This window comes from Aquarana catesbeiana, linkage group LG01, assembly GCF_042186555.1.
Source record: "Aquarana catesbeiana isolate 2022-GZ linkage group LG01, ASM4218655v1, whole genome shotgun sequence".
In the NCBI taxonomy this organism is placed as follows: Eukaryota; Metazoa; Chordata; class Amphibia; order Anura; family Ranidae; genus Aquarana; species Aquarana catesbeiana.
Genome location: NC_133324.1, coordinates 856,711,575 through 856,736,297, shown reverse-complemented (window position 1 = coordinate 856,736,297; position 24,723 = coordinate 856,711,575). Strand labels below are relative to the sequence as shown.

Genomic DNA, 24,723 nt, shown 5'->3' with positions numbered 1-24,723 from the left:
GCATTGAAGTTCATTTTCTCGGCCCGTCGTAGTGTTGTACGTCACCGCGTTCTTGATGGTCGAAAGTTCAGAGAACTTTTTTGTGACCGTGTGTATGCAAGGCAAGCTTGAGCGGAATTGTCGGAAAAACCATCCAAGTTTTTTCTGACGGTAATTCCGCTCGTGTGTATGCGGCAATAGTCGTACCCAAAATACGTCCAAATAATACGCAGGGCAAGATCATATCTGCTGTATGCATGTAAGGATTGTGTGTTGTTTACATGCATACAGAAGGCAGTGTACAGGGATACTATTGGCTGCTAGCGTTGCTAGGGCCAACAAGTCAATATCAACAATGTGCCCATGCCGCTCATTACAGCTGCCAGCAAGATCCTGCATATTATATGGCCTGCGTTGCTGAATATACATTATTGATATTGACATATCAGCCAGGAGCAGCAGCAGTGACCAAGTCGTCCGTGCAGTTCCTGGAAAAAGTGAATACATGGTAATAGCTATAGAAGTCATCAGCAGACTTGCACAACTACACATCATTATTCTTGCTCTCAGTGCCCCCCCCACGGAAATTCATTCTATTTGTCATGTTTATTGTTATCTCAGAGTAAACGAAAATCACAAATTTTGGGTCGCCATCAGAACAGGTGCCTGTTCTGCTCTTCCTCCTACTATGCTTCCAGAACCTCTAGAATTGAACTAGAAGGGTGCTACAAAAAAGAAAAAAATAAAACTTTTGTGATTGGTGATTTTAATGCATAATGACCTCTTTCGGTAACCGGAAGTACATATCATCGACTTACCTGTTTCAAATGGACACGCAGATATGGATTTTTCTTTTCGTCTCCACCTGTGCTCAGAGTACCATGACTTACATATCTGGTGATCTTTGTAAGGACGTTGATGTGGTGGACTGGTTTCCATCACTTTAAAAGTCTTTGCTGCTGCATAGAAAATGGTTTCATTGTGTGTATAGTCCCTTGGTATGTGGTCGTTGTGCACCACCCAAGCTCGGAGGGCGGTGTAGTACACGTCTGTGCTGTGCTGCATATCGTCACTCCTGTAGACCATAACACTGGGAAGCATCAAGTCCACCAACCGGCTCCGTAGCTCATGGACATGTTTCTCATTCTTCCAAGACTTTTTAAATACTACAATCCCAGTTCTAAACTCTGAGGAAGCCACAACATCCATGTGCACCGTGCAAGGCCGGGTACACAGATATTTCACGGAAATGTTTGCATTGGCAAGAGTCTTTGGAACGTTCTCAAAAGTGACATAGTCTTTGTTATTCAAGTATTGTTGGGTTTGTTTGGTTACAGATGTTGTCTCCTTGGTGGAGCACAGGAAAGGAACCTGGAGGAGGAAGAAAATCGATTTACTTTGAAAGCTCTTGCACAAATACAGAATGGATTAGTCATTGAAAATGCAAAAATCTACAACAATTTAAAGACAATTTGATGAATACACACGTAAAGCTGCAGTCTAGTACAAAATTTTAAGGCATACTGCACCGGTCTAATGAAGTATATCCCAGGTCCAGAGGGCCCCACGGTGATGCCGGATTCCCCCCACAGCTGTGATCTTCTAGCAAAACAGGGACAAAGGACTTTGCCTTTGTTCTCCTTTTCTGTCCCCTCAGAATGCAAGGCTTCCTGTGAATGGAGGTGGGATGGATAAATGACAGGAGAGCTTCTGCAGTGATCTGCTGCTTCACTGCTCTCACCTGGCCCCATGCTACAATTTTAATCTCTGACATGATTGCAAGCCTTGCGTCTCTTCCTGGTTCAGCTCCCTTATGATGAGCATGTGGCCTTCCAGCAGATGAGTCTGGAGGATATGTCATTCTCACCTAGGTCAGAAATATAAAAGTCGAGGGCCAATTATCATAGGAAATACTTATTTCCTATGATTGTTGGCTCCATCTAGTGGCTAGAATGTGCTATTTTCCTGATTTACTCTATTCTGTAGTAATAAAAAGCATTTAACGTGGAGAGAAAATACCCCAATAACATTTTTAGGCTTCCCCGTTTCCTTTAAAGCTTATTTACTGTTTGTTCATGTGAGATACTTTTTCTCAATTAAGCTTTGCCTAAGCAAGCTGTATGATGAAAGTAGAGGCTACTAGAGGGTCTGAAAAAGCTTCTATCTGCAGTACGATAGCAGCTGTGTGTTACTGTATGGAGTGTCCCCCAACCACAAACACAGCAGATTGACAGGAGCTGTTACTATATGGAGGGGCCCCAACCACTAAGACAGCAGCATGATGGGAGATGTTACTATATGGAGGGACCCCAACCACTAAGACAGCAGCATGATGGGAGCTGTTACTATATGGAGGGACCCCAACCACTAAGACAGCAGCATGATGGGAGCTGTTACTATATGGAGGGACCCCAACCACTAAGACAGCAGCATGATGGGAGCTGTTACTATATGGAGGGACCCCAACCACTAAGACAGCAGCATGATGGGAGCTGTTACTATATGGAGGGACCCCAACCACTAAGACAGCAGCAAGACAGGAGCTGCCACGTGACATTAAAAATAAAAGTATCGGTAATCGGTATCGGCGAGTACTTGAAAAAAAAGTATCGGTACTTCTACTCTGTCTTAAAAAAGTGGTATCGGGACATCCCTAAAGAGAGGTATGGACTCCAGAGAGAGAGATATCATTTTGTCCCTGTACAAATCATTAGTAAAGACCTCATCTGGAATATGCGGTTCAGTTTTGGGTACCAGTTCTCAAGAAGGATATCGGGGAACTGGATTAAGTGCAGTGAAGGGCAACCAAACTGGGGACACTCTTTACGTCTGGAGGAAAAAAGATTTAATCTCCAAATATAGAAAGGTTTCTTCACAGTAAGAGCTGTGAAAATGTGGAATAGACTCCCTCCAGGGGTGGTTCTGGCCAGCTCAGTAGATTGAAGGCCTGGATTCTTTCCTAGATATATATATTATAGATATAGATTCCTAGATATACATGTCGAGGTATAGTTGATCCAGGGAACATCAGATTGCCTCTCGGGGGATCAGGAAGGATTTCTTCCCCTGCAAATTGGTTCATGCTTTATTGGGGCTTTTTTGCCTTCTTCTGGATCAACTGTGGGTATAGGACTGTATATTTTTTTTCCCTTCTCTTGGTTGAACTGGATGGACTTTTTCAACCTGACTAACTATTTAACTTAATGAAGGGAGCTGTCTGTTACTATATGGAGAACCCCAACCACGAAGATAGGAGCAGGAAGGGAGCTGTCTGCTACTATATGGTGTACCCCAACCAATAAGATAGGAGCATGAAGTGAGCTGTCTGTTACTATATGGAGAACCCCAACCAATAAGATAGGAGCATAAAAGGGAGCTCTGTTACTATATGGAGGGACCCCAACCACTAACATAGCAGGATGAAAGAGCTATCTGTTACTAATAGGAGGTACCCCAACTACTACTACAGTAGAATGGCGAGAGCTGTCTGCTACTGTATGGAGGGACCCCAACCACTATTACAGTAGTATGGAGGGACCCCAACCACTATTACAGTAGTATGGAGGGACCCCAACCACTACTACAGTAGTATGGAGGGAGCTGTCTGTTACTATATGGAGGGACCCCAACCACTACTACAGTAGTATGGAGGGAGCTGTCTGTTACTATATGGAGGGACCCCAACCACTACTACAGTAGTATGAAGGGAGCTGTCTGTTACTATATGGAGGGACCCCAACCACTACTACAGTAGTATGAAGGGAGCTGTCTGTTACTATATGGAGGGACCCCAACCATGAAAACTGCAGTTTTAACATAAGGTACGCATACACCTAAGATTATCACCCAGTCATCACTCCAGCCACAATTGATTACCATATATAAAAAAAAAATAATAAAGTGGGCGCTACCTTCAACAAATAAATGAATATGTGAAAGTTCAAAAATAATCAATGCACATATGTTAATTATACATAACTCTTCACATAACAAATAAACAGTCCATAATGTTACAGTGAGTCCATGTAAAAGAACAAAACGAATCCAAAAATATGTATCCAGTCACCGTGTTCTTATGAAAAATCGTAGTAGTGTTTCAATCTCCAAATAAATGTGCTCCACCCAATGTGCAAAAAAACAATATGCGCTCACCAGAAATAATCGCCAACAGAGTGACCATCAGGCATATAACTAATATCGAATCCCCTAATCTAATCTAATTCCCCTTCTCACAGATACACGGCAGCTCCTCCAGCAACCTTCCTCACTCCTCTTTCCCACTTAGACCCCTTTCACACTGGGTCATTTTGCAGGCACTATTGCGCTAAAAATAGTGCCTGCAAACCGACCTGAAACAGCCGCTGCTGTCTCTCCGATGTGAAGGCCTGAGGGCTTTCACACTGGAGCGGTGCGCTGGCAGGACGGCAAAAAATGTCCTGCTAGCAGCATCTTTGGAGCGGTGAAGGAGCTCTGCACATTGAAATCAATGGGGCAGCGTGGCTATACCGTGGCTATACCGCCGACATAGCGCCGCTGCATCGGCGCTTTGCGTACGGTTTTAATCCTTTTTCGGCCGCTAGCGGGGGTAAAACCGCCCCGCTAGCCGCCGAATAGCGCCGCTAAAACGACGGTAAAGCGCCCCTAAAAACAGCGGCGTTTTACCACCGACGCACCCACCGCCCCAGTGTGAAACCGGCCTTAAGGTGCTGAAAAGGGAGGCTCCAAAGCGGACCACAAGAGGGACGTGTATAGTCTAGTATGTTTTTTAATAAAACCAGGACATGCAATTCACAAACACATGTCAGGCTTGCGCTTCAATGCATTTCGCACATGTGCGCGTCATCAGGAAGTTGATTAAGTTGTTTATTTGTTATGTGAAGAGTTATATATAATTAACCTATGTGCATTCATCCTTTTTGAACTTTCACGTATTCATTCACTTGTTGAAGGTAGCGCCTACTTTATTATTTTTTATATATATACACTGCATAGCATTTGGCACTATTAAAGGGGCAGCAACCTAATTTTATAGAATATTGATTTAGGGTGAGAGGAGTTGGCACCCTTCATATATTTTTTTACAATTGATTACCAGGTAAAAATCATTATATTGATTAGGACCTGAACCCCCAACCATCTACAGTAAGATCAGACAGCAGGAACGCTCCTGGACATGATACATATACTGGGGGCTTTGTTAACTAGGACTGATAGGATTTGTGACTAATTAAACTAATGGTAGAGGGTCAGAAGAGAGATATTATCTAGAAATGAGCCGAATCTGTCTTTCAAGTGGATGACTAATTGAAGAGTAGTAATAACAGGGATTACAAATCCCAGAGGCTGAAAGATTAGCAACAGAGCTCTGGGAAACGAGAATCTTCCAAACACGCCGAGTGCAGAGCCACAAACACCGCGCTCCTTCTAATCATCCAAGAATTTACTATAGACTAGTATGGGGAGGGAGGTGATCAGAGAGCGATCTTGAATGGATTTTTATTAAAATCACAGTGTTTAAAGACATTCATGATACACTACCCATTTTTCATTTTAAAAAATGGCACCATGTCTTTTTTTTTGTAAAGCCCAGAATTAGAGAAAAATCTACCAATGCTGCACCCCCCCCCCACACACACACACACACACACAATGCAAGGCTTAGAGGAGGTCTATAGGGAGCTGCATTACTTACCTTACACTCCCCTCCGGCATCTCCAGTTCTCCGTCTCCCTCTGGCACTCTAGACAGTGGGCAGTCCCCAGGCATCATCATGTACAATGTAGGGCTACTAACCCAGCATTGTATGTATGCAACAAGAAATGTAAGGGTGCAATAAGGATGGCTACATGAACATGAAAGACACATAGCGGAGGAGAGCAAAGAAAATCCCAAGAAAGTATGTAAACAGTAAAAAAGGGAGGACAGACCATATTGGCCCCATAAAGAATGAGGAAGGACATCTGGTTACAAAGGATGTGGAGATGGCGAAGCTATTTAATTTATTCTTCTCCTCAGTCTTCACAAGGGAATCGGGGGCTTCAGTAACCAAAACTGCAGTGTTTATCCTCATGACACATCACAGGAAGCACCTCCATGGTTAACAGAGAACAGAATTAAAATTAGACTTGAGAAACTTAACATTAATAAATCACTGGGACCAGATGGCTTGCATCCGAGGGTACTTAGGGAACTCAGTCAAGTGATTGCCAGACCGTTGTTCCTAATTTTTACTGACAGTCTACTGCAGTGTTTCTCAACTCCAGTCCTCAAGGCGCACCAACAGGTCATATTTTCAGGATTTCCCTCAGATGAAACGGCTGTGGTAATTACTAAGGCAATGAAAACTGATCAAATCACCTGTGCAAAATAGTGGAAATCCTGAAAACATGACCTGTTGGTGCACCTTTAGGACTGGAGTTGAGAAACACTGGTCTATTGACTGGAATGGTACCAGCTGATTGGAAAAAAGCCAATGTAGACCAATATTTAAAAAGGGCCCAAAATACATCCCTGGGAATTACAGACCAGTTAGCCTAACATCAATAGTATGAAAACTCTTGGAGGGGATGATAAGGAACTATGTACAAGATTTTAGTAATGAGAACGGTATCATTAGCAGTAATCAGCATGGATTCATGAAGAATCGTTCTTGCCAAACCAATCTATTAACCTTCTATGAGGAGGTGAGTTTCCATATAGATAAAGGAAGGCCCGTAGACGTGGTGTATCTGGATTTTGCAAAAACATTTGACACAGTTCCCCATAAATGTTTACTGTAAAAAATAAGGTCCGTTGGCATGGACCATAAGGTGATGGATTGAAAACTGGCTACAAGGGCGAGTTCAGAGGGTGGTGATAAATGGGGAGTTCTCTGAATGTTCAGGGGTGGATAGTGGGGTCCCCCAGGGTTCTGTGCTGGGACCAATCCTATTTGTTTTGTTCATAAATGACCTGGAGGATGGGATAAACAGTTCAATCTCTGTATTTGCAGACGATACTAAGCTAAGCAGGGCAATAATTCCCGCAGGATGTGGAAACCTTGCAAAAAGATCTGAACAAATTAATGGGGTGGGCAACTACATGGCAAATGAGGTTCAATGTAGAAAAATGTAAAATAATGCATTTGGGTTGCAAAAATATGAATGCAATCTATACACGGGGGGGAGAACCTCTGGGGGAATCTAGGATGGAAAAGGACCTGGAGGTTCTAGTAGGTGATAGGCTCTGCAATGGCATGCAATGCCAAGCTGCTGCTAACAAAGCAAACAGAATATTGGCATGCATTAAAAAGGGGATTAATTCCAGAGATAAAATTATAATTCTCCTGCTCTACAAGACTCTGGTCCGGCTGCACCTGGAGTATGCTGTCCAGTTCTGGGCACCAGTCCTCAGGAAGGTTGTACTGAAAATGGAGCGAGTACAAAGAAGGGCAACAAAATTAATAAAGGGTCTGGAGGATCTTAGTTATGAGGAAAGGTTGCGAGCACTGAACTTATTCTCTCTGGAGAAGAGACGCTTGAGAGGGGATATGATTTAAATATACAAATACCATACTGGTGACCCCACAATAAAAGATAAAACTTTTTCACGGAAGGGAGTTTAACAAGACCCATGGCCACTCATTAAAATTAGAAGAAAAGAGGTTTAACCTTAAACTACGTAGAGGGTTCTTTACTGTAAGAGCGGCAAGGATGTGGAATTCCCTTCCACAGGCGGTGGTCTCAGCGGGGAGCATCGATAGTTTTAAGAAACTATTAGATAAGCACCTGAATGACCGCAACATACAGAGATATACAATGTAATATTGACACATAATCAGACACATAGGTTGGACTTGATGGACTTGTGTCTTTTTTCAACCTCACCGACTATGTAACTATATATATGTGGAGGAGGCAGGCATGCCACTGCAGTCAGGGGTACCTTAGAGAGGACAGAGGGAGCCTACAGAAGCCAGGAGTTCCACTAGTAAATGTTCAAACTAACGTTCATATGAATATTGGTGTGAACATTTGTGCAAAAATGTTTTGCATATTTTATGATTGAACAAATGTTCTAAAGTACTTCAAAACTTTAGATGTTTTTAACATTCATTTCAGGCTGCAAAGCAACAAAATGTGATTATTTTAAAAGGGGTGATTCTTTTCTATACCCACTGTATTCATTCAGAGTTACTTATCCGGAGGTATTTATTCCCATGTAGTGAGTCAGCCCACAGCTGTCTAATGCCCATTGTATTCTTCTAATGAATGTAACGGCTCCCCTTTAACACAAGTCCAGTCCAGGAAAAAAGGATTTTCTGGTTCAGTTATTCAGAACAAAAACCAGGACAATTTCCAGGAAAAAAAAAACAATTCCAGGGCAAACCTGCAATGCTTGTATGTTGGGAAATAAGGAAAGTGTTGTCAATGAGATGTCAGTGTGCAATCATATACACATCCTATAGGTACGGAGATGTGTGCTGTACATGGTTAGAGTACAGGGATCATATACACAGCATGTAGGTAGGTATGGAGCTGTACATGGTCAGGGTACAGGGATCATATACACATCCTATAGGTAGGTAGGGAGCTGTACATGGTCAGGGTACAGGGATCATATACACATCCTATAGGTAGGTAGGGAGCTGTACATGGTCAGGGTACAGGGATCATATACTCATCCTATAGGTAGGTAGGGAGCTGTACATGGTCAGGGTACAGGGATCATATACTCATCCTATAGGTAGGTAGGGAGCTGTACATGGTCAGGGTACAGGGATCATATACTCATCCTATAGGTAGGTATGGAGCTGTACATGGTCAGAGTACAGGGATCATATACACATCCTATAAGTAGGTATGGAGCTGTACATGGTCAGTGTACAGGGATCATATACACATCCTATAAGTAGGTATGGAGCTGTACATGGTCAGTGTACAGGGATCATATACACAGCATTCAGGTAGGTAGGTATGGCGCTGTACATGGTCAGCGTACAGGGATCATATGCACAGCATTCAGGTAGGTAGGTAGGTAGGTAGGGAGCTCTACATGGTCAGTGTACAGGGATCATATACACAGCATTCAGGTAGGTAGGTAGGTAGGGAGCTGTACATGGTCAGTGTACAAGGATCATATACACAGCATTCAGGTAGGTAGGTATGGAGCTGTACATGGTCAGTGTACAAGGATCATATACACAGCATTCAGGTAGGTAGGTATGTAGCTGTACATGGTCAGTGTACAAGGATCATATACACAGCATTCAGGTGGGTAGGTACGGAGCTGTACATGGTCAGTGTACAGGGATCATATACACAGCATTCAGGTAGGTAGGGAGCTGTACATGGTCAGTGTACAGGGTGTGATGAGGGTGATTCCAACCAGCACAATGATTGATCTACATTATGACACACAGCTGTCTGATCACCAATCAGGAAATCACACAACTCATATACTAGATCTACTACACCATGGAGACAGAGATATACACATAGATATATACATAGAGAGAGAGAGAGATATTGGATATAGACACAGATAGAGATATTAGACATAGAAGACCTATGTGATCAGGCAGACAGCACACAGGGCACCCTATGATGAAAGCAGGAAAATAGGATTAGATGGGTGTCAGTGTGTCCTCACCATGCACAGTATAAGGAGGGCTCCCCTGACATGTTGCAGCCCCTGATTGCACGATCTCTGATTGCACGATCTCTCCACCATTCTCCCTCCGATCACTCTTCTTCCTCTCTTCTTCTGCGCAGGGGAGGGGGCGGGGCCAGGCTGCCAGGTGGAAGCAGGGTGAGTCTTGTGTACTCAGGCAGGTGTTTCATCGATCTTCCCAGCCTCTGCCCTGCCACCTGCTGGCGGCCTATGTGTACTGCAGCACAGCTTATTAGCACGCTGACGTATAGATGTAAACCAGACAGACACACAGGAGGAGTGACAGCAGAAAAAAGAACAAGTGATCCTTGGAGTCTGCAACTTTTTTATTTTTATTTTAGGGACCCCCGGTTCCCCCCAGTCCCGGGACTCCTGATTCTTGACTTTTGTAGGGTGTGAAGAATTGGGCACCAGTCACTTTTGTAAAGCATTTGTTAGGGTCAATAATCTCCAGTCCAGAAAGCAACAACTGCAAACTCCAGATTCTATTTACAGTTGATACAGTAAAAGGGCCTTTAAGCCAAGACCAGTGTTCTTTATTCCATTGACTGTTAAAAGTGTTACTAAACCTGCAACAGTAAAATCAGTCTGTATATGCAGTAAAGCATGCTTGTTATACTCACTGTGGAACCCAAGGGGTTAATCCTCCGCATTGTACAAAAATCCTGTCTTCTCTGATCCTCCCCTTCTTCCAATGTCCCCAATCCATCTCCTGATAAGACAGAGCCTTTGGAGTCACTCTGCACATGCTCAGTTTGGTGTGTATTGCTAGAGAGTTTTTTTGGGGGAGAGTGCATATGATCAGCACAGGGCCAATCAGCACTGTCCAGACAGAGGGTCAAGGGTCCCACGGTCCAGTGATGAGGATGCCCGGAGCCTCGCTCCTCTCCCCCTCCTCTCCGCGGCGCCATCACAGAAACTGTGGGCACCTGGCTGTGACAGCTTACGCTTTACGGCCGGGCGCGCACTGCACATGCGTGAGCCTCGCTGTGCTCTGCTATTGGCTAGGCAATCTTCTGGGACCTGTGATGTGTCCCAGAAGATCGCTGGCAGGGAAGGGCCGCCTAAGGTGAAAGGAGGAGTCGCCTCGGCGGGCAAGAAAAGGAAGGAGGAAGTGGGACAGGAAGTCCCACTAAAAAGAAGGTACACACTCCCCCCACCCCCACCCCCTAAAAAATGACATGCTAATTGTGGCATGTCAGGGGTCGAGGAATGCTTTTGGGTAGAACTCAGCTTTAAGCCATCTTCTTTGGACACCTTTTCTAAAGCCAAAGTACTCATCCGATGCTGTGACTGAGCTTCAGTCCTCCCGGGGCGAAGTCTCCGGCCAGGCAGTGTAAGTGTCAGGTCATAGCCTTGGGCCTGTCTTCCTCAAGCCTGTGTCTTCCCCATGCAGTGGACCTGGGAGATCAGAAAACTACACACATGACAGAGCAGTTATGGAAGTGCTGGATCTCAGAGTGTCTGTACATGAGTGGGAAAGCCCCAAGTGGGCACAGATGTGCCGTGGGGCTCTTCTGGGACCCAAACCCGTGTCCAGGGCATTTGCACAGGTATCAGATTATCAAAGCTGGCACTGCTAGAGGGGGAAGGGGGGCAGCACTAACATTACAGGGCACTGACGTTCCTCTCTAAATTTTAGGACTTGATTGTGGGGACAGCAGAGGAAGAATGGGGACAGGGTACTTGTCAAAAACAGGTACCCGCTACCCCCTCCCACCTGAGGACCCCGAGGCCAATTGTGGCACCGGAGGAGGGGAGGAAGCAGATCAGCAGAAGTTCCACTTTTGGGTAGAAATCCGCTTTAAGACATTTCTTTTCTGGATCATGATATGATTTGTTTCATTTCATGTTATCTATTGAAAACAATGAAATTATTCATTCAGATTTCTGGAGAAGAGGCATGTAAGGGGAGATATGATTACAATGTACAAATATATGAAAGTGTTATTAACTACTTGCTTACTGGGCACTTAAACCCCCTTCATGCCCAGACCAATTTTCAGCTTTCAGTGCTGATGCACTTTGAATGACAATTGCGCGGTCATACAACACTGTACTCAAATGAAATTTTTATCTTTTTTCCCCCCACAAATAGAGCTTTCTTTTGGTGGTATTTAATCACTGCTGGGTTTTTATTTTTTGATAAAAAAATTAAAAAAGACTGAACATTTTGAAAAACAAAACAGTTTTCTATTTTGTTATAAAATTTTGCAAACAGGTAAATTTTCTCCTTCATTGATGTACGCTGATGAGGCTGCACTGGTGGGCACTGAGAGGTGGCACTGATGGGCACTGATGGGCAGCACTGAAGGGCATTGATAGGTGGCACTGATGGGTGGTAGCGATGGGCACTGATGGGAGGCAGTGATGGGCACTGGTAGGTGACACTGATAGGCAGCACTGCTAGGTGGCACTGATGATGAGGCACTGATTGGCACCACTGGTGGGCATTGATAGGTGGCATGGTGGACATTTATAGGCGGCACTGATCGGTGGCATTGATATGCACTGGTGGGCACTAATTGGTGGCACTGGTGGGCACTAATTGGTGGCACTGATATGCACTGGTGGGCACTGAGAGGTGGTACTGATGGGTGGCACTGATGGGCAGCACTGAAGGGCATTGATAGGTGGCACTGATGGGAGGCAGTGATGGGCACTGGTAGGTGGCACTGATGATGAGGCACTGATTGGCACTGATTGGCACCACTGGTGGGCATTGATAGGTGGCACTGATCGGTGGCATTGATATGCACTGGTGAGCACTAATTGGTGGCACTGATATGCACTAGTGGGCACAGATGATGTGGCTGTGCCTCGTCCTCTTTGGGACAGATGTCCCTTTCACAGAAGCTGGTGATTGCCTTTTTTTTTCTCCTCACGCTGTCAGTGTGGGGAGAAAAAAAAAAAAAACTGATTACATCACGTGATTAGCTGTCATTGGCTGACAGCTGATCACGTGGTAAGGGGCTGGGATCGACCGACCAAACAAACAGGGGGTCGGGTGGTTTGTTTGCCGCAAACAATAGAGCACCAGTCGCCACTGCTTTTTAGGCCCTATTTCCTTTATTTTCACCTGGTGATCCAACCAGTAAATCTTTTATTTTTCAAAAGACCAGGCCGTTCTGCAAATGTGGCAGTTAAAATGTTGAGACAAACCATTTACCGCTGACAAGGGTGTTTATAATAATCAGCTTTTATTTATTTATGTAAAACTTTTATCCCAAAAGGAAAAAAAAAACTGTTTCAGTAACTGATTGAAAAGTGTTATCTGGAGTTCAGTGTATCTGAATCTGCAAATATATATGCTGTTTTCCAAAGGTGACCCCTGCTTTCACCCAGATTGGGGGCACCTTAACACAGGTAGCGTGTTACTGACCAGATCACCAATTAAACACATAAAGAAAAAAGCCTAAAAAATAAAACTAGTGCAGCCACCATATCTAGGAATTAGTATATTGCAATATATTTTATTTTTGGTTTTGGGTTTAATACCTCTTCAAAGGCAACTCCAGTAAATGTGATAAACCGTTTAATCTTAAATCCTTGAGAAGGATGATTTGAAGATTTGGCTACGATTTGAGGTTAGAATAAAGAAGATTTAACCTTATATTGCTTAAAGAGTTCTTTACTGTTAGAGCAGTAAAAATGTGGAACTCCCTCCCTAAGGAAGAGGTACTATCTAAGAGTGTCCATGACTTCAAAAAGTTTTTAGATGTCTTCCTCAGGATGCGGAATTTACAGGGCTGTGGGAATTGCTAGAAAATAAAAATCACACACATATAGGTTGAACAGGATGGAACTATGCTTTTATTTTCAACCATATAAACTTTGTACCTATGTAACTGACCCTCATCTTTACCGCCCAATTCCACTTTCCAGCCTCAGCCTTTTCCCTATCTTGCCCCCCCAAGTATCTCCCAGGTCCTCTTCCTCCTTCAATGGTGAGCGGTCCTGCAGCCGAGAAGGTGAGTCACTGACTGGGGATTAGGATGGAACCCAGAAGTAAGTTGTCACTCCAACCAAATTGGTGCCCAATCAGATATGGCCAGGGTATTTCCTGCCCTGAAGCTGCATGTAACAAGGGGGCAAGGATGCTTGTGACATCATTAACCCAACATGGCAGTGTCATCAACCTAATATTGCCACCTGGCCAAATTAGGTCAATGATGTCACAAGCACCCGCCCCTTTGTAAGGTGCAGCAGTGGGTCAGGGAAAGCCCTGATTGGGCACTGATTTGTCAGTAGTGACAGTGACAGCTTACTTCTGGGCTCAGTCTGTACCTATGTTGGGACCAAACCTGTGCTTATCTTTACCTGTGACACCCTCATAGGGATGAATGATAGCAGAGACGTGGTGATGAATTGCAGAGCAGTGAGTCTGCAGTGGAAATAGGATGAGTATTGAAGCAAAAGCTACTTTTTTAATTGTAGCTACTGCTGGGCAATGAATTATATATATATATATACACTCACTGGCCACTTTATTAGGTACACCTTGTTAGTACCGGGTTGGACCCCCTTTTGCCTTCAGAACTGCCTTCATTCTTTGTGGCACAGATTCAACAAGACGTTGGAAATCCAGAGATTTTATTCCATATTGACATAATGACATCACACAGTTGCTGCAGATTTGTTGGCTGCACATCCATTATGCAAATCTCCCGTTCCACCACATCCCAAAGATGTTCTATTGGATTGAGATCTGGTGATTGTGGAGGCCATTGGAGTACAGTGATCTCATTGTCCTGTTCAAGAAACCAGTGGTGAGATGATTTGATCTTTGTGACATGGTGGATTATCCTACTGGATGAAGCCATCAGAAGATGGGTACACTGTAGTCATAAAGGGATGGACATGGTCATCAACAATACTCAGGTATTTAAAATATGCTCAATTGATACTAATGGGCCCAAAGTGTGCCAAGAAGATCCATTGATACAATGTAGGGTGGATCCATGCTTTCATGTTTACACCAAATTCTGACCTCACCATCTGAATGTTAAAGCTGAAATTCGAGACTCATCAGACCAGGCAACGTTTTTCCAATCTTCTATTGTCCAATCTTGGTGAGCCTGTGTGAATTGTAGCCTCAGTTTCATGTTCTTAGCTGACAGGAGTGGCACCCGCTGTGGTCTTCTGCTGCTGTAGCCCATCTACTTCAAGGTTTCATGTGTTGTGCATTAAGAGATGGTATTCTGCATATCTTGGTTGTAACGAGTGGTTATTTGAGGTACTGTTGCCTTTCTATCATCTCAAACCAGTCTGCCCATTCTCCTCTGACATCAACAAGGCATTTTTCTCCACACAACTGCTGCTCACTGGATATTTTCTCTTTTTCACTCTATATACACTAAAGATGGTTGTGTGTGAAAATCCCAGTAGATCAGTTGCTTTTGAAATACCTGTATTCAGACCAGCTCTTCTGGCACCAACAATCATGCCACTTTCAAAGTCACTTAAATCCCCTTTCTTTCCCATTCTGATGATTGGTTTGAACTTCAGCAAGTTGTCTTCGACACGTCTAGATGCCTAAATGCATTGAGTTGCTGCCATGTGATTGGCTGATTAGCAATTTGTGTTACCAAGCCATTGAACAGGTGTACCTAAAAAAGTGGCCAGTGAGTGTACATAGAATTGGGTTTAACCACTTTAGGGTATTTACCCCCTTAATGACCGGGCCATTTTTTGCGATATGGCACTGCGTCGGTTTAACTGACAATTGCGCAGTCGTGCGAAGTTGTACCCAAACAAAATTGATGTCCTTTTTTTTCCCACAAATAGAGCTTTCTTTTGGTGGTATTTGATCACCTCTGTTTTGTTTTTTGCGCTAAAAACAAAAAAGACCGACAATTTTGAAAAAAAAAAAAAAAAACAATATTATTGACTTTCTGCTATAATATATATCCAAAAAAATATATATAAAAACTAATTTATTCATCAGTTTAGGCCAATATGTATTCTGCTACATATTTTTGGTAAATAAAAAAAAAAATTGAAATAAGCTGGTTTGCGCAAAAGTTATTGCGTCTACAACCTATGGGAAAGATTTATGGACTTTTATTTTTTTAAATTATGCTTTTACTGGTAATGGCGGCGATCTGCGATTTTTAGCGGGACTCCGACATTGAGACAGACAAATCTGACCCAAAGTGACACTTTTTGGGGATCAGTAACATTATTACATTGATCAGTGCTAAAAAATTGCACCGCTCAATGTATAACTGGCAGGGAAGGGGTTAACACTAGGGGGCAATCAAGGGGTTAACTGTGTTTCCTGGGTGTGTTCTAACTGTGTGGGGGCTGGGCTCACTGGAACACCACAGAGATCGCTGTTCCTGATCGCTGGGGACAGCAGATCTCCAGGATGTCCCCCGTCAGAATGGGGATCCGCCTATTTTACATAGGCAGTACCGCGATCGCAGGTCGCCGGCGGACATCGAGTCCGCGGGACCCGCGGGCGTGCCCACAGTGTCACATGCATAGGTGTGCGCAGCCTATTGCATTAGGGTGTGCACCCCAAAGCTCAAACACACGTGTGTGTATGTGTGTGTATATATATATATATATATATATATATATATATATATATATAAATGTCAAATGTATTAAAACATGGACGGTGTCAGTAGAGCAGTGGATGTGTTAGTAGGGCAGAGATTGGTGTCAGTAGAGCAGTGGACAGTGTCTGTAGTTTTTTATTTATTTTTGAATTATTTTATTGCAATTTTATTTTTGTATTATTTTTACAATTTTATTAAGAACCCCATTGATGGGGCTTTGGTGAAATATGAGCAGGGGGAATCTGTGCCCCATGGGATGATTAGGGTGTGGCCAGGCACACCCGTCACACCCCCTGCGCAGGCCTATGGTCACATGCATGGACCGCCACATGGGTACAGCAGATTGCGCAATTGAGCAGACCTGCCGCCATATATATAAAGTGCCCCCGTCCTCCCACGCAAAGGCGAAAATGTATGTTGGTCCCGCATGCACGCTAACAGCGATCGCCCCACACATGTGAGGTATCGCCGCAAACGTCAGATCATGGGCAGTAATTCTAGCACTAGACCTCCCCTATAAATGTAGTAACCTGTAAAGGCTTTTAAAGTGTTGCGTTGCGATAGTAAAATTGATGTCGTTTGTCGCCGTTGCACGGGTGTGCGCAATTTTAAAGCGTCTGGAGTGGGACAAATTTAGATGGGGGAGGGGGTGCCCGATTTTAGCCTTGCCTAGGGGTACGGGGTCCGGGCAATTCTGAAAGCCGATTGTTAGTATAGCCAGGTGCTATATTTTATATTTATAACTATAACTTTATAAATATAGAACTAGATCTCAATAAACAGTTCTGTGAATCAGCAGCAGGGGGTGCTGTGGGCCAACAAAGGTTTATTATTAGATGACAACTTGCACTAATGAAATGACTATTCATGGGATCCTCCTGCTTCCTCTGTATTCATTATACGATGTGATCACACCGGGATGATCGCTGTACTCCTCTTCTGCAACCTTGTATCAGCACAGAGACAGCAACCAATAAGAAGCCTAGTTTTATGACACTGTCACAATCCCTCCAATCAGAGGGCGCTGCGCTTGTAGTTTCCGGCTCCGGAGCAGCGTGTCCTTGCCGGGTGTTGCGGCCATGGCCGGGAATAGGGGAGTTCTGATATTTGGGGGGTTTATTGCAGCTGTAGCCGCCGCCCTGTACCCCATCTTCTATCACCCCATGACACACGTAGATGAATACAGTAAGTGATTGTATGTGTGAGCTCTGCACACCCTCATTGTGTCCCCATAGCTGGGAGTCACACACTGCTTCCTGTACAAATATATAAAGAGACTGCTCATCGATGCAAACTTTCAAGGTAATGTAACCACTTGACCTCTGGAGGGTTTACCCCCCCCCCCCTTTAATGACCAGGCCAATTTTTGCATTACTTTAATTGACAATTGCGTGGTCGCTGTACGCTGTCTACCTAAATTAAAAAAAAAAAAATCCCCACAAATAGAGCTTTCTTTTGGTGGTATTTGATCACCTCTGCGGATTTCGTTTTTTGCGCTATAAACAACAAAAGCGTCAATCTTGGGAAAAAAAAAAAAAAACAATACTTTTTACTTTGTGCTATAAAACATACCCAATAAAAATAATGTAAAAATATTGAATTTCTTCATCAGTTTAGGACAATATGTTATCTGCTCCATATTTTTGGTAAAAAAAAAAATCCCAATAAGCGTATATTGATTGGTTTGTGCAAAAGTTATCGCGTCTACAAACTATGGGATATTTTTATTTATTTTACTAGTAATGGTGGCGATCAGCGACTTATAGCGGGACTGCGATATTGCAGTGGGCATTCGGACACTAACTGACGTTTTTGGGGACCAATGACACTAATACAGTGATCAGTGCTCAAAATATGCACTGTTAATGGGGCTTTTTTCAGCAGCAACGTGGGGGAACCCAGTTCCGGCACCTTCAGAACTGACTGTATGTAATGGCCTGGGGTGTGCTACAGGGTTTATTGATACTGACTACTGGGGGATTTATTGTTGCTGGAGGGATCCACTGTTGAGGGAGGGGTCTATTGTTGCCTTCCTGCTGGAGGGTCCATTGATGCTGGCTGCAGGGAGAGTTTTTGATGCTACTGGGGATCTATTCTTGCTGGTGGGGGTGTGTGTATATTGTTGGAAGCGGTCCATCCCTTAAAAGGGGCGGTACTGGGAGGTGGGTAGGGGTTGGAACCAAGGGACAGTGCTCGAAGGTGTATAGGGGGCGGAGACAAGGGGTGATTCTGAAAGGGGGAGTTCCTGCACCTATTCTCTGAGAAAAAAAAGCCCTGACTGTCACTATACTAATGACACTGGCTGGGAAGGGGTTAAAATCAGGGGCGATCAAAGGGTTAACTGTGTGCCTAACATGTGGTTTTCTAAGCTGGGGAGGTGCCTTTACTAGGGGAAGACATGGATCCTAGTCCCTGCTTTGCAGAGGCACATGATCCATGGCTTCCCTCCTGTCAGAACGAAGATCTGCCTTGTTTACATAGACAGACCACCGGTCTGCCTCTCTGCTGGATAATCGGTGGGTGCCGGCAGGAATCGAGCCCGCGGTACCCGGCGCTGGTTTCTCACACAGCGGGAATGAGGCGGCGCGCATGCACGCCCCCTACCCGGAAGAGCCGGGTGACGGGTATATATACGTGTTCCAGCACAGAGCTGCCGCCCTATAGCAGTAAAACTGCTATAGAGCGGACCTTAAGCGGTTAAATTAATTACTAAATGTGCCCATTAATAAAATAAAAACCTCCATTTGTCACAGAGCATTGCAGCCACGGTCAGTGCAGTGCATTACTTACCCCTTGTCCCAGGTCTGTACAGAGGGATGGAGGAAGTGCAATGGTGTCATTGCTGGGGTGATCTGAGTGCGTGGGGGAAGATGGGACTTGTAGTCCTTCCATTTCCCATGAATGGATGGTATGTCTGTGTGAGCATAGCTATGCACTGCAATGCACTGAAATGTAAGTATTCATAGGACACTGCAGGGAGAAGCATCCATAATCACACTGTACAATCTCCTTTAGATCTGCCAACAACTGTGCTTGTCTGATTGGATACGAATTGGCTGGAAAAGAATCTTGCCTGCTGCATTTTTGGCCAGTTAATAAAAACGCACCTCCCTGTTGAAATGCATTGAAAATGCATCAATATCGCACTTGTGTTACGTTATGATGTGGTTTTTGAGTCGCATGACCTATGAAAAACACACCATAAGTACAGTAAAATCGTGGAAAATAACAATAAAATCATGGCAAAATTGTGTGCGTTTTCGGCGCCAATTTTTGGCTCCTTTCTCTTTATCGGCAAAATGCCGAAAACACAATTTTCAGCCGCCGATATTTTGGTGCATCTCTATCTAAAGTCACACTGACCTGCAGCTTCGAAATCGTGCCACATCAAGTGAAGTAGCAAAATTTCAAAGTCACATTCAGTGTGAATGGGGGCAAAGATTATATCAATATATCCAAAGCTTTTTTCTTTTTAGAGAATAGGTGCAGGAACTCAACCCCCCCTCCCGAACCGCATTTAACAGTGGATGTGGCCAAATTGCAGCGGGAGGATCTTAAAGGGGAAATATATTGCAGGAGTGTGTTATGCACAGAGTTCAGGGAGGCGCTACATACGGAGTTCAGGGGTTAGCGGTGCTCTACATACGGAGTGCAGGGTTTAGGGGTGCGCTACATACGGAGTGCAAGCATGCACAAGCATGTAGGTGAGGGTCGGGGGATGAAAAAATTGTTGGGAATGGGATTTTAAATGCTTGGGTGTCATTTTTTTTTTTTTTTTTTACATTTTGTTTCGTACTAAACTTTTTTTTTTAATCAGGGGACAAAAAGTCCCTTATGTGAAGCATTTTTTGGATAACAAGTTCTCTTTAATGAGGCCTCAGGGGTCTAAAAGACCCCTGAGGTCTCACCTGTCCTCCAGTGAAACTAAAGGAACGTGGATCGCACCGCATGGGGAAAGTGACACCAGGACCCGGAAGTGACATTTTACACTGCCTGCACATGGATACAGGGGACACCAGTGCATCCCCGTGCGTGAAAACCCGGCCACACATGGGTGTAAGCTTCTGCACGCTGTGTGAACAAGACCATATGCTTTACCTCCATTTTAACCCCCAAGTAAGGACAGGAACAACAGTTTATACTTGACCCATATTATTATAAGCAGCGCTCTATGAGTAAGATCCAAAGTGTAGTAGTCATACAAACAGGCACTTGTGGAATAAACATTGTTGGATCATCATTCCATGGTTACAAGTGCCTGTTTTTATGACTACTACACTTTGGATCTTACTCATAGATCGCTGTTTATAGTTCTTTTTGTTTGTTTCACATTATTTTTGTGTTGTGCCAGCTGTACTGAGTTTGATCATTATCAACCACGGATTGTTTACATCACAGCTACATCCAACCATACATGACCCAGTCCTTTGTAGCACTTCGGGATGTTTTTTGTTTCTCTTGACCCATATTGTTGTTTGATCATCTGATACAGGTAACAAGTTGACAATAAAATGAAGACTGATATGTATGCGCTGATATCTTCTGTTTATTTTGTAGAAAAAGAACAATCAATAAATAGACAAGGAGTGGTACAAGAGGACGTACAGCCAACAGGTATGTCTATAATTGAATTTTCCAGGTCTGCTATTCAAAATGTAGTGAAATTATTCAGTCAGGATAACAGCCAGGCAACTAGTATTTCATAAAGAAGGTTCAGTAAAAGCAGCCTCCTTAGTCCCCTCATTATTGCTTTTGTTTTGGAAAAATTGCCACAAATCTTTTGGTATAAAAGTTTTGTTTTTTTCCTGTTATTCCATCCAACTATTAATTTCTGGGCACAGGCTCTACATTGGGTAGAATGAACAGCTTCTCCATTAGCACCCTCTAGTGGCATTCTGGAAGTACTGCTTCACAAAGACCTCTGAAGGGTAAGGATGAGCTCAGGCGTGTTCGCAAACAGCACGTGCAGAGCCCGCCAGGAAGTCGGCACTGCACAGCGCTAATCACAAGCAGTGAGACATTGTCCCAGTGTGCGGCTGCACAGAGAAGAGGGAGAAGAACCGGCATTTCAAATGCCTGGACTTCTGGACTGACTACGTGGGCACTGACAGCTCAGCATTCTTGGAGGTAAGCACAGCGGAGGCCAGGGAGGTGGGAAGGTTGTACAGTGTTCACCTTTTCCTATTTTCAGGTAAAGTTGAAGTAACACTTTGGTGTTGATTTACTAAAACTGGAGAGTGCAAAATCTGGTGCAGCTGTACATGGTAGCCAATCAGTTTCTAACTTCAGCTTGTTCAATTAAGCTTTCACAAACCTGGAAGCGGATTGGTTTCTATGCACAGCTGCACCAGATTTTGCACTCTCCAGCTTTAGTAAATCAATATCATTTAGACAGTTTTTAGGTACAAAAATAAAGTATGTGTGCTAAAAATAAACTTGCCCTTTAAATCTCTTAATGGCAATGTTGTAGTTTAAATGTATATAGTGTTATGAGATGATGTCCTGCAATCTTTGGTAACCTGCCTATATGTGAGGTGCTCATAGACAGAGTACTACTCTCAATAAATAATACTGAACAAGGGGTAACTCTCATGGTAACTTCTTTGTAAACCAACTAACTTAAAGTGATTGTAAAGGCAGAAGGATTTTTACCTTAATGCATTCCATACATTAAGATAAAAAAAAATCTTCTGTGTGCAGCAGCCCCCCTTAATACTTAACTGAGCCCGATTTTCCTCCAGTGATGTGCACAAGAGCCTCGGCTGTCCGGGGACTCTGCCCCCTCATTGGCTGAGACAGCAGTGGGAGCCAGTGGCACCCGCTGCTGTCTCAGCCAATGAGGAGGGAGAGTCCCCGGACAGCCGACGCTCTCATGCAATATCGCTGAAGGAAGATTGGCCAAGAGAGGGGGCAGGGCCAATGAGGAGAGAGAGGAGGCAGGGCCTAGAAGTGGCTCCGTGTCTCAATAGACACACAGAGCAGCGGCTCAGTAGCGAGCCTGCTCGGGTGCCCCCATAGAAAGTTGCTTGCTGTGGGGACACACTCGGCAGGAGGGACGGGTCATGAGCAATGATGAGGGACCTGTGAAACGGAAGATCCAGGCTGCTCTGTGCAAAACCACTTGAAGCAAGTCAGGAGGAGGTCACTGCACCTTCCAATGAATTCTGAGTGTTCTCAGAAGCATCTTAAACCGATGTTTTGTTTTGAGTGTTTTTGAGCAAAACCCCAAAGCCACTCAACAGAGGCCCTAACACATATAAACCCCTAAGGCCTCCTCCACACAGGTAAAAAAATGCTGCGTTTGTAGCCATGTAACTTTTTTTTTTTTTTTTTTTTTAACTGATCCGTACACAGATGCATTGTTGTCTATGGGATGATGCATACAGCTGCATAAAGGTCCAAAAACAACATTATTAAATTATTACGTCCATGTGGAAGAGGCCTAAGGGACCTTTAACACAGGCAATCCAATCAGGTCCACCTGTTAGTTTTTCAGGCGGATCTGATTGAATGGTCCATGCATTCCTATGGACGTGTGTCTGTGTATACCCACCTACCTTTGGGTCCAATAAGGCCCGCTAAAAAAAATAGAGGATGACTGCATCTTCTTCTTTTTGGGCTTCCTGGATCAGAGGAAGCCATGTGAAAACGGACAGCGGAGTCTGATTACTCCCAACCACCCATAGAGCAGATATTTTTATATCATAAATATAAAAGATTATTTCTATATTTATTTTTATATTCACTTTCATCTTAATTTTTACCACGTTTCCATTCCTCTTTTGACTTTTACTATGAGGCCTCATGCACACTGGATGTTGAAATAACGTTATAAAAAAGCCAATAGCTTTGCGATGAGGTTTTTTTTTACCGTTTATTAGCGTTTTTCCGTGTTATCGTTTTTTTTTTTTTTTTTTTTTTTTTTTACTGCTCAAAAACACCACTGCCCAAAACTGCTGTGTGCGTGTACACATAGGATAACATGATGGAGAGTTTAATGACTGTAGAAAAAAACGTCTACAGCCAAAAACTGCTGCTGTAAAAACGTCAAAAAACGCCCAGTGTGCATGAGGCCTTATTCTTATCTTTATTTTTCATATCTATTCTTATTTGCATTTTCATACTTATTCTCACTTCCATCTTCATTTCCCCATTTTTTTTTTGTACAATTTGCACCATTCATCATCATTATTCATTCACATTCTTTATTTTTACCACTTTCTTACAGTCTTTTATATTCATTTTCACGTTACGTTTTTCACTCCCGTACATCCATTTTCTTCTCTTTTTTCCACATTCACACCTGAACGGCCACTCCCGCTAGGACACGGCACGACCCAGATCTCTGTAAAGATGCCTATCAGTGCCCACCAGTGCCACATATCAGTGCCCATAAGTGCGGCATATTAGTGTCACCTAATCAGTGCCCATAAATGCCACCTCATCAGTGCCTATCAGTGCAGCCTCATCAGCACACATCAGTGAAAGCGAAAAATTGCCTGTTTACAAAATTTACTGACAGAAACTAAGAAAACTTTTTTTTCAAAATTTTCAGACTTTTTTTATTTTTATTTTTTTAAATAAAAAACCAAGCAGTGATTAAATACCACCAAAAGAAAGCTCTATTTGTGTGAAGAAAATGATACAAAATTTCACATGGTTACAGTGTAGCATGACCGCGCAATTGTCATTCAAAGTGTGACAGCGCTGAAAGCTGAAAATTGACCTGGGCAGGAAGGGGGTGAAAGTGCCCAGTAGGCAAGTGGTTAATCTTCAACTGCCATGATGCTGCACATGTGATCAGTTCTGACACCAGATATTTGATGGTTTGACCGTTGGGTTTGGATCACAACCAATGTGACTATTACATTCACGGCACATGCCCAGAATGTAACTGTTTTTTGAAACTGATAAATCGATGGGTTTAGATCCGCTTTAAATCTGTTTGATAGGTGTGAACTGTAAAGAATACCTGTTGATTCTGCCAGAATTTTTGTGAGCTGGTGAAAATGTTTGTTCTTGGGTATAGATATACTTTAAGATAATTTCATATTATATGCCCCCACTACATTGACTTAGTGCTTGTATAATTGCTGATAGAAGAAAACTGATTGTCCATTTCCCTTTTATTTTTTTAGGGTTGAAGATCTGGTCGGATCCTTTCTCCAGGAAGTGAAATAGCGGCTGCCCAATGATGTAATGGTCTTCTAGGCTTGGTCTTCAGTTGTGATAGAAACATGCTCACTATGGATTTTGTACATATAATAAATACAGATTTAATTTCTCCGATGGAATTAATAATGTAAATATGTTTAAAAATATGTATAAAGAGTGTAAAATAAGAAGTAAGAGGCAGTAGATCCAGGATACAATGCTATAAATAAAGGACATTTATACACAATATACTTGTTTGTCTGTTGCCTGGACAATGATGCTAAGGCTGCATTCACACTTGATTTTAAAACACTGCAAAACTCCATTACTTCTTAATAGCACCCCAATTGCGCCGTGGTAAATCTGCAATTGC

The 24,723-nt window shown here is 43.4% G+C and overlaps 2 protein-coding genes across 2 annotated transcripts in view; one reads left to right on the top strand and one right to left on the bottom strand.

The window, feature by feature from the left end:
* The window catches only part of SEL1L3 (SEL1L family member 3), a 112,409-nt gene extending 102,649 nt beyond the window's left edge, over positions 1–9,760 (bottom strand). The window contains exons 1-2 of the mRNA XM_073609138.1: positions 9,610–9,760; positions 798–1,350 (exon numbers count right to left, since the gene is read on the bottom strand). Coding sequence (XP_073465239.1) covers positions 798–1,350; positions 9,610–9,690 — 634 coding nt within the window. The 5' untranslated portion in view covers positions 9,691–9,760. The remainder of the gene's footprint in view (positions 1–797; positions 1,351–9,609) is intronic.
* A 7,447-nt stretch (positions 9,761–17,207) lies between these two features.
* On the top strand, positions 17,208–24,480 carry SMIM20 (small integral membrane protein 20). Its single transcript, XM_073609131.1, has 3 exons — positions 17,208–17,381; positions 20,754–20,810; positions 24,335–24,480. The coding sequence occupies exons 1-3, from the start codon at positions 17,276–17,278 to the stop codon at positions 24,370–24,372; spliced, it is 201 nt and encodes a 66-aa protein (XP_073465232.1). The 5' UTR covers positions 17,208–17,275; the 3' UTR covers positions 24,373–24,480.
* The last annotated feature ends 243 nt before the right edge of the window (positions 24,481–24,723 follow it).

Coding starts and splice junctions, on each gene's coding strand:
- SMIM20 (XM_073609131.1), top strand. CDS start 17,276: ATGGCCGGGAATAGGGGAGTTCTGATATTTGGGGGGTTTATTGCAGCT. Junction 17,382..20,753: donor GACACACGTAGATGAATACA/GTAAGTGATTGT, acceptor TTTATTTTGTAG/AAAAAGAACAATCAATAAAT. Junction 20,811..24,334: donor AGAGGACGTACAGCCAACAG/GTATGTCTATAA, acceptor TTATTTTTTTAG/GGTTGAAGATCTGGTCGGAT.